The 15,121-nt window shown below is 39.3% G+C and overlaps 1 protein-coding gene across 3 annotated transcripts; it reads right to left on the bottom strand.

Annotated features, from left to right (window-relative positions):
• Positions 1-918: 918 nt before the first annotated feature.
• On the bottom strand, positions 919-14,897 carry LOC108035807 (alanine aminotransferase 1). Of its 3 annotated transcripts, none has more exons than XM_017111580.3 (7): positions 14,654-14,897; positions 10,077-10,329; positions 9,803-9,947; positions 4,017-4,106; positions 3,699-3,961; positions 1,662-2,485; positions 919-1,600 (listed from the first exon to the last, which is right to left on the bottom strand). In XM_017111580.3, exons 1-7 carry the CDS (start codon positions 14,667-14,669, stop codon positions 1,452-1,454), a joined length of 1,740 nt encoding a protein of 579 aa, XP_016967069.1. In that variant the 5' UTR covers positions 14,670-14,897; the 3' UTR covers positions 919-1,451. The 3 variants fall into 3 exon arrangements, with proteins under 3 accessions (XP_016967069.1, XP_016967126.1, XP_043948846.1); XM_017111637.3 differs by lacking the exon at positions 14,654-14,897 and adding an exon at positions 14,101-14,329; XM_044092911.2 differs by lacking the exon at positions 14,654-14,897 and adding an exon at positions 13,829-13,933.
• Positions 14,898-15,121: the final 224 nt, after the last annotated feature.

Genomic DNA, 15,121 nt, shown 5'->3' with positions numbered 1-15,121 from the left:
TTCTGATGCCTACTTTAAGGTTTAAACACATTGATTTTATATTTAATTTATTTTTAATCAGTTGTACTTGCCTAATGCCTCTCCAAAAACCCTATACTGTGGGCTAAAAGTAAGGTGAATTCGCTTGAAAAATTAAAAAGCTTTATTTAATTTTATAAATTAATTGTTTCCTCTTCAAAGTAATTTCTCTCCGAAGAAGAACCATAATCTGGAACCTGGAATTTTGAATCTATTGGTAGTGTCATATATTTTAACATCTCAAAAGCTACTGCTTGGACAAAGGGTTTTTAAATATATTACCTTTTACTATTTTTCTAATTTAAAAACGAAAATTATTATTTTTTTGGTAAAATCTTTGCCTAAACTACAAATTTTATTTTTTTTTTTAATATTTTTTCTTTAGTGCTTCCTTTTAAGATACTCTAAACCTCATTTTCATTTAATTTTAATTTAAAAACAAAAAACATTTTAGGCGAAAATATTTTTTTTTCATAAAATCTCTCCCAAAATTATAAATATTTTTTTTTATATTTTTCTCTTTCAAGCACTTCATTTTGAGTTACTCTAACTTACCACATTTACTTTATGTTTAAATTTAATTTAAAAACAAAAAACATTTCAAGCAAACATTTTTTTCTTTTCTTAAAATCTTAGCCAACATTAAAAATTTGATTTCTTGTAAAATTTTTGCTTTCAAACACGAAATATATTATAATTTTCTGATGATCCTATCATATTTTATCATGGTACATTTTTTTTGAGTCTCCAAAAATTGGTTTCAGGAGAGTTAAAATGAGAAAGAAACCTTTTTAAAAGTACCAAATCATGTATCACATAATGAATTCGTGCTTTATGTTGGTCCGAAAACCCAATGGAACCCCCAAGAGATCCCCCAAACCAGCAGAAAACGCTCCAAGGCTCGTTTAACAATAATATTTATTTTGCTATTTTTTGTTTCTTTCCATAACAATTAGTAATGACTTGAACGCACACACATCGCATGTTCTGGGGATCGATTCGGTATTGGGATAAGCACATGCAGGGCTATATATACGCGGATAAATATGCAAAGTGCACACAAGGCAAACAACATTCGTCTAGAACAATATCAGAATCTTCAATTTGGCGCCGACCAGCGAGTGGTAAACGACTCTTGGCTCCAACAAAAATTATTGTCTCTTCCCCGCCGGGAGAATCAATTCAAAAACGAATCAAGAGCTCGCAGGGGTAAGTGGGTTACTTGCTAACTGGGTGCACAAATCAGGGGGACGTCGAATTTTCATATATATTTAATATATAAAGAAGAGTATAGCGGCGTTTCGTTATGACACAGTAACAAGGAGAAAAAAAAACAAGTATGGTATTTCGTACTTTAATCCTAAGCTGGAGGATCGACACTTTTAACACAGGGATGGCGGGGGACGGGGGCGTGGCGGGGCTGGAGGCCGCGTCTACTTGTACTTCTTCATGAACTCGGCGTGGAACACGCGGAACTTCTCCATCATCAGCTTCAGCTTGTCCGTCTGCGGCAGGATGGTGCTGCGGAAGTGCCAGGTGCCGGGCTGCTGGCCGAATCCGCTGCCAGGAACAATGCAGATGCCTGGGGAGAAAGCGAAGATTAGAGGATATAGAGGAAGCCAGTCGGGGGGAGGACCACTCACCGCTCGTCTCGAGCAGCTCAAATGCGTAGAACACGTCGGGGGCCATGCCCTTGGCCTTGGCGGCCTCGACGGCCTTGGGCGGGATCTCGATCTGGGGAAAGACGTACATGGCGCCCTGCACGGGGTTCACCTTGTAGCCCTCGAAGCTGCTGAGCGTCTTGTGCACCAGTTCGGCGCGCTCCTTCAGGGCCGCCAGGATGGCGTCGCGCTCCTTCTTGAACAGCTCGTAGGAGGGCTCACCCGGCTGCGGCGGGTTGACCAGGGCACTGACGGCCACCTGGCCGGCGGTGGTGCTGCACAGCGCCGCCGTGATCGACTTGGTCAGCATGGCCTTGACCTTGGGGTCCAGGTTGAGCACCTCCATGTAGCCACCGCGAATGCCGCACTCGCCCAGGTAGCCCTTCGACGTGGACAGGAAGCTGACCAGCTCCTGGCTGCGGTAGGGCTCGCCCATCTCGTAGGCCACCTTCTTGAACGACCAGAACTTGGAGTTCTTGTCGTACACATTGTCCTGGTACACCTCGTCGGCCAGCAGCAGCACCTTGTTGTCGTGCGCGAACTTGATGATCTCCTCGATGTTCTCGCGGGTCAGCACCTGGCCGGTGGGATTGCCCGGATTGATGACGACCAGGGCGCGCGGGTTGCACGTCTTCTTGGCGGCGTCGAAGGAGCGCTGCAACTCCTTCCTGCCCAGACTCCAGCCGGTCTCCTCCTCCAAGTAGTAGTCCACCTTGGTCATGCCGTACTCGGAGATGGTGGCCGAGTAGAGTGGGTACTGCGGAATGGGCACCATGACACCGGGCGGCTTGCCGTCCACCACGGAGCTGGAAGGGGGGGAATGGGTTAGCATTTGTCTTTTGATATCTTAGCCTATGTTTTTTGGCTGTGTGTTGATTCATTTCAAACTCTCTGTAGCTCTCAAACAATGGAAAAATCTTCAAATACCCTACCATTTTGGTATCTTTTTAGGTAAATCTCCTCAAAGCAAACCTTCTCAGTATTATAAAAGCATAGGAAACTATAAGCTCAGTGATATTTTTAACCTAACTGCTAAAAAATTAAGTTTTGTGCTTAATAACAACATTTTTAAGCAGGAAATTTTAATTTAAAACAAATAAAATTACCATTATTTTTGATTACAAAAAAAATAAACTCAAAAATAATGATTATTTTATTCAAAATAAGTTTTATTTGAAACAAAAAAAAATCAGGAAAAATCGTTTTTTTTTTTTTGCTCAAAAATATTGATTAGTTTTTTGGATTTTTTATAATGATATTTTGTAAGTTTTATAATACAAATCGAAAGTAATCAATAGTTCTGAGCGAAAAAAATGATGATTATTCCTGATATTTTTTTGTTTAAAATAAAACTCATTTTGAGTTTTCAAAAAATTGACACAGGGAAGCCTAGTTTAATTTTGATTAAAAAAATCAGAGATATTCCTCTCGCTCAAATATTATGATTATGTTTGAGGAGTATTATAAAAACAACAAATTTAAAAATCATGTGGAAAACCAAAAAGAATCACTATGGAATTTTTTTTTTCCAATGGTGTTGGTCCCAAGTGATTTTTTGAATCCAAATACCAATTAATAATCATTATTTACATTGCCTGTTCTTAAGCTGATTTTCAGATCAGGTTTTTACAAAAAACTTCTTGAAATCCCAAGGTTTTCCCTCTGATCTCTCAACAACCCAATTAAGTTAATAAATTCCACACCTATTATATATTTATCATAATATTTTGTTAGGTTCTTCTAAGAACACTGGCAGACTTTTAAATTAGATAAGATTCCCGCGTGAATGCCCAGTAGTATTCCGGCCTAGACCCAAATGAGTTAGTAACACCCCTAAACCATAAATCCGCAAGAGATCTTCCTCAATCTTCCTCACAGAGTTTGCCCGCCAAAAGTGGGGCACTTTTGCCCGAAAAACGCCATATCTCTGGCTTTACGAGTTATCTCCCAAAAGAAGAAGCGCCTTATCTTGGTCAGCCCAGAAGGTGTTCTCCGGCCTTGACTTGCCCTTGGACCTACTTGATCATGGCCAGAATGCTCTTGATGCCGGGCGAGGCGCCGGCGGTGAGATAGATGTTCTGCCAGTCGCTGGCGATGCCCCCGTCCCGCCGCTCGATGTACTGGGCCACCTGGCGGCGCACCACCTCCAGGCCGGCGGAGTCCGTGTAGGAGCCCACCGACTGGCCCTGGCAGCCGTCCAGGATGGCACAGGCGCGCTTCTTCACGTCCTCGGGGTAGTCGGGCGAGTCCAGCAGCCGCGTCTCGAAGGTCAGCGCCATCAGCTGGTGGATACGTAATGGGGTTAATGACGAGCTCATCCCATCGAAGGCCACTCACCTGTCGCAGGAAGGTCAGGGGCGGCTGGCCCATGGCATGGCAATCGCCAATATTGGCCCGGATCACCTGGTCGAACGGCTTCTTGACGCCCTGCAATCAAATTCAATCGAAGCGGATGGTTAATTACCCATTGTTTACTCGGCGACCAAGTTCAATTATGATAGGCAGCCTCGGCAGGCGGATCAAATGGGCTTTTAATGCCCGGCATTCCCCATGCAAATTACCCCCAAGTGTTTCCAAATCGGAACTAGAACAAACAGTATAATTGGGCAGCGCATGGAATATTCACAATCAGGGTGAAAGAATCGATTCACCTGCATTTTTAGTGGAATTTTTTATCACCCACGTGTCACTGGGCAAATAGTTTTCTATTATATATATATAATAGGTAATTTTTGCCTGATCGTAATGAGTCATGGGGTTATAAAACTGTTTATAATGATATTGCCTAAATAACTAATAATTTATAAAACAGCTTTTCTCAAAATGCTTGCAATTAAAATCATAAGTTAATGTCTTAAATTTGTGATATGGTAAAAAACACTCAAAGTATACTTTCTAAACTGATTTAAATTTAAATAATGCTTGCTTTTGAGGCTAAAATGTTACAGAGTTGCTTTTCACTAAGAAAAGGTGAGAACTCTGGTCTCCGAAATTTCTTAAAATATACTTTACCGACGAACGTGCCAAAAGAATAATAATATGTTAAGACGTATTTTAACCTCAAATGGAAATGAAAACAAACAGCATATAAGTATATTCCGACAAAAGAAAATATGGGAAATGAAATAAGATGACAACCCTGGTTAGCCAAATTTCTCCAAATTGAGTTTCTAAGGAGGAAGTGAAAAACAGCCGACTAAAAGTGAACAATTTAGCAGATCAACAATTTAGGGATCACTATAGACGTTTCTACAGTTCGTTTCAGGGAACAGAAGTGTCCCCACTCCCAGCTAGCTCCATTATGGCCCCAGACAACCATCACTTTGCCGCACGAATGGAGGCCACTCTAATTCGCCGTGGCAACTGTCAACAGAGTAACACACAATTTGCAGGGCACATGCAAGCTGCATTCATCGAGAGCCCCCGTCTCGGGTTCCACTTTGCCACGCTCGACTGGCCAATTTACCACATAATGTCACGGAGGGCGCGGGAGCCCGAGCTCGGGCACCGAGTGTGCCTGCCGGGGGCCTAGTAATGGAAATTGCGCCCTGTAAGTGAGCCACAAGCTGCCGCTGACGTCAGTGTGTGCCTGACAATGTGATTATTGGAGAATTGGGGAATTCACACAGCTCGACAAAACGGCTGTATAAAAACCAAATATTATGATATTGAAATCGTTAGAATACTTCGCAAACTCCTCGCCGTGCAAACGTGTTCGCCAAAGCCATTGCCACGCCGCCTTATCGATGCCAGCTAATTATTTCTTTTTTAATTTCGAAAATTACTGATAAAAGCGTTGCCAAGTCGCACCCTCAGCACATATTTCGCGGGGGAATATCTATAGGAATCGACTCTATCGCACCTCAAAGTGAACAATGCGGGTGGCAGTACTAGCTCAAACGAGGTAAATACTAATTTATAACCAAAAACCGCAAGGGTTTCAATTGAATTACCTGCCCAAAGATCGATTTACAGCCCCTACAAAATTACAGTATAACTTTTAGCATCATTTAGACATGGCCACTAATCAAGTGACCGCTGCTGTTCGCGCTTCTAGAGCTATTTACAGATTCGCTCCCACATCTCTAGCTACCTACGCCCATACCCTTCAATCATTTTGCACTCGAACTCGTTGTAAACAAACTTTTTGTGCTAAGTGGCAATATAATTGATAACTATGTGCCCGCAGAACCGTATATAATCGTATAATCATATAGGCCTTGTATAAAAGGCGTTGGCAACCCAGACTTTATCGCCGAAACGAGCCAAAGGTATAATAATGTGTTGGAACGATAGAGCTAGCGTATTTTAATGTCGAATGGAAGTGAAAACTGAGTATAGGTATATAAGGCTGTGTTGATACTAGAACCAGTTATACTATGAATAATGCATTGTTTTGGGGATTCATTAGGAGTTCCTAACTATTTCTTTACGATGTATTTATATTTTACTTGGGGATAGAGTTCCTAACTATTTCTTTGAGATATAGTAGTATTTTGCCAGTGGTAAATTCGAAAATATAAGAACATAGTTTAAGTATATACTGATATTCTGATAATAGAACCAGTTATAGAGATCCAATTTGTATCTTTGGGATTTATAAAGATTTGATACTTTAGTGGAGTTCCTAACTATTGCTAAATGATATATTACTATTTTACTTCATGTAGAGTTCCTAACTATAACTATATTATGAAGTTATGATACTTCTAGTAGAGTTTCTAACTATTGCTATATGATATGTTAGTATTTTACTTCATGTAGAGTTCCTAACTATTTCTCGGAGATATATTACTATTTTACCAGTGGTAAATTCGAAAATATAAGAAAAGAATTTAAGTTTATACTGCTATTCTGATAATAGAACCAGTTATACTATGAATTATGCATGCTAGTCCTTGGTAAATATGAAAATATTAGTGATACAACTTGTATCTTTGGGATTTATGAAGATATGATACTCCTAGTAGAGTTCCTAACTATTGCTATATGATATATTAGTATTTTACTTTATGTAGAGTTCTTAACTATTTCTCGGAGATATATTACTATTCTACCAGTGGTAAATTCGAAAATATAAGAACAGAATTTAAGTTTATACTGCTATTCTGATAATTGAACCAGTTATACTATGAATTATGCATGCTAGTCCTTGGTAAATATGAAAATATTAGTGATCCAACTTGTATCTTTGGGATTTATGAAGATATGATACTTCTAGTAGAGTTCCTAACTATTGCTATTTGATATATTAGTATTTTACTTCATGTAGAGTTACTATTTCTCTGAGATATATTCTACCAGTGGTGAATTCGAAAATATAAGAACAGAATTTAAGTTTATACTGCTACTCTGATAATAGAACCAGTTATGTTATGAATAATGCATGGTAGTCTTTGGTAAATAGGAAAATATTAGTGATACAACTTGTATCTTTGGAATGAATTGGGATTTGATACTTCAGGTAGAGAACCTAGCTATTTCTTTGTGAAATATAACTATTTTACCAATGGAAAAGGACATACTTCAAGCAAAACAGGATAAAACATAGTTCATAAATGTTCCTTTATGTTATATTAGAGATTCAAATGTATCTTTGGGACTACTTAGGATATGATACTTTGGATAGAGTTCCTAACTTTTTCTTTAGGATATATTACTATTTTACCAATGGAAAATGACATAATATTTTGGCAACATGATAAAACATAATTACTAACTATTCCCTTGTGATATATTTCTCTTCGAACAGCTAAAAATGACATTGCACACTGGAAAGCGGATAAAAACCAATAAAATCCAGTGATAAGCTGTCTGCTGCTGTCAGATGATGGCGTTTTCCTGGATGGCTGCCAAATCCGTGCCGTGCATCTGTGCCCAAGTGGAGGCATTTGATAAGGCGCAGAAGGAACAACACCAGATTCAGTCGTGCGGACGAGGAAATCAATCGCAGCGGGAAAACCGCGGGGAAATCAACTGGCTGTCAGCGGCATAAAGGCGCACACACTCGCCGCGAATGTGAAAAGTCAGCGGGGCCAACAATGGATTCAGATATGTATGTGCACAATATACATACGTTCCCATCCCATACGTATTCCGTAGATACTTTGCGGGTCAGCCAGGTTCGAGGAGAAAGGCGGAGAAAGCCCGGTGTGTATCACAGAAATTCCCTTGGCTCGTGCGCATGTTCGGCCTTTGTTATGATTTTTCACTTTCCCGCTGATAAGGCAGGCTCCACGGCATCATCCCAGCCACCCACAGTTTCCGCACTTATGTAAGCCGAATTCAAGGTCGTTCAGTGACCCGAACTGAGTCACACACGCCCCTACCGCAATTGAAGGCTGCCAAAGTCCAAGAAGCACCATTTGGGGTAATTAAAAACACTCATTATCAATTAAGCTATGGTCTCGTATGCTCTTGGAAAATGGCATAGAAACTCGCTTCTTGAGCCGAGCAAGCGGGTAAGCGGCCTTGGGCGAGCTCCCCGGGCGAATATCATTCACCCCGGCGAGCAGTGCCCAAGGAAATTACTTTATTGACTTGTTTACTCTGCCCGAAAGCAGCGAAATTCCCCCAGCTCAAAGTCCAGGCACACACATACCCGGCATTATAAAGAATATGCTCCGTTTCAGATAAGTTTCGATAATTTTACGGCGGCCAGATTACAATTGCCACGGGCTATCCGAACTTTTGAATTACTTCTGATAGCTTTAACTAGCGTAGATAATTTTGTGGAACGGAAATATACATTTTTGGCACATCCCTGAGATTTAATTTAAAAAACTAAATTCATGAAAACTTTTTTCAACCCTAGGAGCGTATAATTGTACTATACTTTTCGAAATTTTAAGTTTTTCAAGTGGTTTAGTCAAAAAAAAAAAGTCTTATAAAAGCAAAGGCACCTATTAAAAGCTTAATGATCAATATTATTCAAAATTGAATTTTAAGTTTCAGTTAGACTTTATTTCTTCAAGTGCACCTACTTTTTCTTTAAAAACAAACAATAATTTGATCAGCTTTGCACTATTTTCTTTAGTAAAGATTTTTCGAAAGAGATACTAAACATATGGCGAATAAAATCAAGTAGGTCCCATAAATGCTGTGGCTGTGTAGGCTTTTCATTTAAACTTAATATGTATATATTTATATCTTAACATGTTAAGTTTTATTTACAAAGCAAAACAACATCTTATCGCTCAATATTAGTATAATTGTAAAGAGCTTTTTTTTAAATAGTTTAGAACAGTATAAGAGAAAATGTATTGAAAATGTTTTGGACTTTATAGTAACCTTTTGTCAAATATAAATATTTTTTCATTTTTTTAAACCCACTATAATTATTAAAACTCATTAAGCGCTACATTTTCAGAAAACTAATTGCAAATATATTTTAAAATTTTTTTAATCCCAATATTATATTAAATACCATTAATAGCATCATTTTGTGGAACTGAGTTGCTTGTTTCACCCTGGAAATTTTTTGACAGACTTAAATTACTTCGTTTTTGCTAACTTTTTATCAAATGGAAATATATTTTTTAATTTTTCTAATCCCAATATTTTATTAAAAACCATTAATTGCACCACTTTGTGGAATAAAATTTCTTTTGTAGCCTGGAACTTTACGTTACGTTACGTTTTGAGGAACCTAATTGTATGTTTTAGCCCACAGATTTTTTTCGCTAACTTTTTATCAAATGGAAATATATTTTTTAATTTTTTAACTCCCAAAAATATATTATAACCCATTAATAGCAGCATTTTGTGGAACTGACTCGCCTGTTTCACCCTGAAACTTTCTTTTCGCGGGTGATTTTTCAACAGGTGTCCTTGAACAGGAGCCCGCCACTGCGCGTGAATGATGCCGCGCGGCGTTCCCGCCCATTCAGGCGCGAGTGTGGAAAGCAAGGGGCGGCAAAGCGGCAGAGCGGCAAGACAAACACAGGCACAGCCCGCGCTCTACATATGTACATACATACACTGCATACACACAGCGACACAGTGTGCGAAGACAAAGCGTGCTTAGACATTAAAATGCGAGCTTTGGGCTGCCGTCAAAGGGGGATTCGGGGGGGGAGCAAAGCGCCGGATAATGGCGTCGCCTTCCCGGGCTCTGGACTCACCTTGGCCAGCTCCTTCTCGATCTCGCCGGCGCGAATCACCAGAGGACCGCGCACCGCGTACTCCATGGCTATGAAGTTCGGGTTGATGTTGTTTATCTGCAGCGCTTTCGACGACGACGGCATTTTGTGGCTGGTTGAGAACGAACTGGGGAGAAAAAGGGGCGAAATTCACGTTTAATCAACACTTTTGCGGAACACTATTCGGTGTCGTATAAGGGCTATTAGCTTTATATCGCTTTTCCACCGTCTTTTTCACCCGGCGAGCGAAACTAACCGGCGGACGTCTAACGGTTGAATGAAATCGCCGCCTTTTCCGTGACGCTGCGACGTCGCTGCTGCTGCCGCCGTCGACGTCGTCATCGTCGTCGTCGTTGTCGATTTCGCCGCACGGCGAGCGGCATTGTTGCTCTGCAGGAACGATTTCCAGCGGCGAATGACGCACTGCTGCTGCTGGCGCTGCTGCTGCTGCTGCAGAGCGGCCGTGACTGTGGCGGCGGCGGGCTTAATTAGCATTCGACTCATTATTTCTGCAACGAGAGAAAAACACTTAGTTATTACCAAAGGTGGTGCTTAAAATCCAGCGCCTAAGTGGCAAGAAATTAGCAGCGCACGAGGAAGAGGAAGACACGGGGAGCCGAGGGTGTGTGCGTGTATAAGAGTCCGGCTCGCCGTTATGAGAGCGGCGAATTCGGCGGCCCAGCTGTTATCACTACACCGATAAAAATCACCTCCCAATGGTAAGCAAATTTAACAAAATTGTTAGAAAATTCATTTTACGTATTATATACGCGGTAAAGTAATACCATTTTTAAAGTTAAAGAAAGTATTTAAATATCGTATGCGATATACTATAACTATTTTTCTGGAAATATGTAAGCAAATTAAACGAATTCTTAAGAAATTATTTTTTTAAATTATATAGGCCGTAAAATAATATGCTTATAATACGATTCTAGGAATTAAAAAAAAAACTATATTTTGGAAGTGAGCAAATTTAAAAAAGTCGTAAGAAATTCATTTTACACATAATATTAGCCATAAAGTTATGTGCTTGCAATAGGAAAAAAATATTTAAATTTCGGAAGTAATATAGTATAACTATTTTTCTCGAACTGGTAATATGTAAGCAAATAAAAGAATTTATAAGAAATTAATTTTACGAATTATGTGGGCCGTTAAAAGTAATATGCTTATAATACTATTCTAAAAGTTACAAAAAGTATTTATTTTATCGGAAGCGCTAAAATATAACTCTTTTTTCTCGAGTTTCTAATTCGTAATTAATACTAAATCAAAATTATTTATCTTTTCGGACCATTTGTCTGTGAATCTAAATTATATTATTTTTATTCATTTAAGAAATCACTATTTCCTTTCTGTGTAGCATTTTGATCTTATCAAACCGGGAGAAATTATCAGTAAAATATTTAGGGCTTATCAAAGCCCATGCAAGTGGTTCGATAATTTATTGGGGTTCTGCTTATAAAAAGTTATAAAGCAATTCTTTTTTAATTTTGGAAATTTTGCATTTGAATTTGCCGCTCCGTTGCGGCGAAGTGCATTTAGCTAAGACGCAAACCGCAGCGACTGCAGTTGGGCGCGCATTTTAAAAGTGCAATCAAATGTGTTGTATTATGATACCAGGCTTTGTACAAAGTTAAGATTTTGACTCGTTGAATAGGAAGTCGTAGTATAGAATCCGTCGGGAAGTTTGTTACTTGTAGAAAAAACCTCTTCCAAGCCTATAAAGTTTATTCTTGATCAGGATCACCCGCCGAGTCGCTCCGCCTGCTCATATTAACGCTGAAATCTTGATAGCTATGTAGGTTATACAGTGCGGATTAAGTACACATATTCTAGAGCTTCCAGAGCAGCGCAAGTTTGTTTTAGCGGAGTGCCACGCCCACTCGAAGCCCCCAAAGGCTTAAATCTATTTGGCACCTGCAGTTTTGAAGATTTTGTTTTAGTGTAAATTGCAATTGATGTTATTGATCAATACCTATCTGAATACTGAGAGTTATACCATTCGAGGTTTTACTTTCAAAGTTATAGCTAACTACGTTAAGAAGATTGGGCATGGTATATATTACCGCAACCCTCCGATAGATGGCGTGGTCAATGGTGAAATATTAAACTTTTTTGGCTTCATCTTTTTTTTAATTATGAAAAACCCAATTTACGCTAAAAAAGATGTGTGGTGGTCAATCCCATGATATTTCTAGGCATTTACGCACAGGAAATAATATAAAGAATATGGGAAATTAAAAATAGCAGCCATAAAGAGTAACTTTATGAAGCCTCCTTAATTAAAGCTCTTATCGCAGTCGAGGTTTTTTTTGCAGAGGCAGCCAACGGATTTTCGGGCCATTTACTCTGGCCTTATGTATATGATTTAATAGCTCTATTTCTCCATAAAATTCGTGGGGTATCATTGGCCGCCCCTATCAGGCGGCCGTACTTTTGACTTTGAGCTAAATCCGAGGGGCTTATCAGTGACGTCCCAGTCCCAGCTTACGATTCCCCATCTTTCGAACTAATACACATGGCGTACTCGACGTTTCTGATTTTTGCACTTTGACTCGCCAATTGCGTAATGCAAAAAAAGAACACGAAAGCGGACAAAGAATCTTTTGGAAACATGACAATGACCAGAAATCGCATTACCCCCAAAATACTATACTTCTTCGCACTGAAATCGAGCGTCAATCAGCCGCAGACTGTTTGCTTTCCTTTTAGCGACAGCGAATTTTTAGAAATTAAAAAGTACCAAACACAAGGCCCGTTCTATATGTCTGTGGGTATATGCATAAATATATCGCGGGCATATAAAATCCGTATTGTTTATTCAAGTCAACACACTCAAACTCGTTGGGCAATAATTTTTGGTTCGCCAAAGGAGATTCTTTGAAAACCGGTTGTCTTTTTACTGGGATAGAAATGGAAAAATAAGGGGAGTGTGCTGAAACTTGCGATCTTGAGAGTGGGACAAGCAGTGGAACAGTGTTCTCTGCCTAAGTTGAGTCAAAGACAGTCCAAGATTATTAAATAAATTAAAAAATACTAAAATATACTTGGAAAAACCTTTCTTATTTGTTTATGATATTTGTATGTAACAGATCAGCGTTTTACTAATTTTTTTAAGTCCTAAAAGTTAAAAAAAACTTGAAGTGGAGTATACTATGTACATATATTGAGTTGGATTTATGCTTGATTCGTATTTTTTGAATAAAAATTATTATAATGCATTTAAATATTAACACACATAAAGTTTTAAATTAACTTGAAATTGGTGTATCATAATGACTCTATGAGTTCAGGGTTTTCTACACTAAGGAACTTTTTTTGTTGTATTTAAAAAAAGAGAGCAATCCTATGGTTAAATATAAGATATAATCGCTTTACAGGCACACTTTTTGTTTAAAATTGGGTAATTTTTTTTTTCCTTTAAAAATTTGTTATTAATTTAATTTCGGCTTATAAATATAAAGAGTTTGGTATGCACTTGCCCTTAATAAAGTAAAATATCTCCAACATTATTTTACCTGGCGGATGCACAACTTTTGGGGGGCACTGTACCCCCTTTGTTTGTGATTTGTTTTGACAACAAACCGCCTTATGCAACGAACTTTTAAAAAAATAAGCATATTATGGGAAACTGGTGCACTTTGCTCCACAGCACCCCCGGGCCCCGCCCCCAGCCCCCCGCACAGCGGATTATCAGAGGTTTTGGCCCGCATCCCAACTGGATAAGATAGCAGCGATAAGCGGTCCAATTAGAAGCGGGCCTCCTCCTTGTCCGCGAAGTCAAATTGAGTTCTAACTCGATTGACACGTAGATGGGGTGCAAAAACGGCAAAAAAAAAGGCATAAAGGGGGTGCTGCGATGTGCTAATTGGCCGCTAAACAGCTGTTGACGCCGCACAAATTGGGCAAACCAAAGCAAAAAAAAAATAAAAGCACGGCACGCAATTCAATTAGGGAGACACGCAGAACGATAAACAAAATCGGGGCACTACTGGGTATTACTTTTTGGGCGCACAAATCACTTTCACTGTCGCTTCCTCGGCGCTCCCAATTAGAATTTCTCGGCCACGGTGCTTATATATGCACGTATATATGTATATCTATCTATGTATCCAAACATATGTGGTTCAAGAGCGAAAATCGATTTTTCGCTGCACTTTTTAATCGCTTCTAACCCTGGGGGCGCAGCGCTCCAAGTGGGCGTGGCGGTTATCTAACGGCGTTTGTTGTGATCCCAAAACTTGCATAAACTTATTAATAAACCCATCATATACCTAGTGTGTGTGTGTGTGTGTGCGCGCGATGTGCGATGTACGAGTTCCAATCAGAATCGAATCGGAAAGGCAAAGCTCCTTGGCCGCCAGACGCAATTAAGCAACTGAAATGAAACCGAAACCGCTGCGAAATCGAGTCGAGGTGCTGGCTGCTGGCAGTGTCTCTGGTTGTTGTTCTCGCCTGATTTACCGACTGTATGTTTTTCTTATTGTTGCAGCGCGCGTGGAAAAGTCACGACGATGGGGTTTAAAAATATCACGCCTGCGGCCCTCGCAAGGGTGCTTTCGATAGACGGCGATAGATCGATAACGATTTTCAAATGCAGCACTGCAAAGCTCGCTGGAAGTTTCGAAAGTAACGGTAAGTCTCGAAATATCGCTATTTTAGGAACTATTCTTATTGTATTTATTAATATTAATAACTAAAAAATTTAAAATACAGCTTTTTTTTAAGTCAAATCATATGGGAAGTAGGGATTTTTTTTTGTAATAAAACATTAAAAAATATACAAGCCATCCAAATCCATGTTATCTCTAACACAAGTATACTTACTGCGATTTTTAAACATCGCTGCTCTTGTGGTTCCCAATCAGTTAATAGAGGGTGTCATAAAAATGTTTAATTTTTCAGGGTCTTCCAAGATATCAGTGGATTACAGTGAGGTATAGATCCATTTAGGTGTTCCAATGCTTGGTATCCAGGGCCATAGGGCTCAGTGGAGTAGAGGGGTACTTATAGGTGTTATTGGGATCTCTCTAAATTTTTGCTTCTCCCAACCTGTGAAGTGTCGATCTTGTCCTGGTCTGTTTAAAATAAAAATATGTAAAAGTGACAGGCAGGCCTACTTTGGAACTAAAAGTTCTCTAGAAGAAGTATTCTTTATATCATGTGTTTAATTTAGTGCGACTTCTTTGGAGATTAGCATCCATATGATGATAATGATACACATCAATACAAGTTCTCATTTTCCTTGTTTTATTTCACTCGAAACTTAGGGCTAGTCAAAAAAAGGCGTATAAT

The sequence above is a fragment of the Drosophila biarmipes genome, chromosome X (assembly GCF_025231255.1).
Source record: "Drosophila biarmipes strain raj3 chromosome X, RU_DBia_V1.1, whole genome shotgun sequence".
In the NCBI taxonomy this organism is placed as follows: domain Eukaryota; kingdom Metazoa; phylum Arthropoda; class Insecta; order Diptera; family Drosophilidae; genus Drosophila; species Drosophila biarmipes.
The sequence above is the reverse complement of the archived record's forward strand: the minus strand, read 5'-3'. Positions and strand labels throughout refer to the sequence as shown.

Coding starts and splice junctions, on each gene's coding strand:
- LOC108035807 (XM_017111580.3), bottom strand. Junction 2,486..3,698: donor AGCATTCTGGCCATGATCAA/GTAGGTCCAAGG, acceptor CCCCCCTTCCAG/CTCCGTGGTGGACGGCAAGC. Junction 1,601..1,661: donor TGAGCTGCTCGAGACGAGCG/GTGAGTGGTCCT, acceptor CTTTCTCCCCAG/GCATCTGCATTGTTCCTGGC.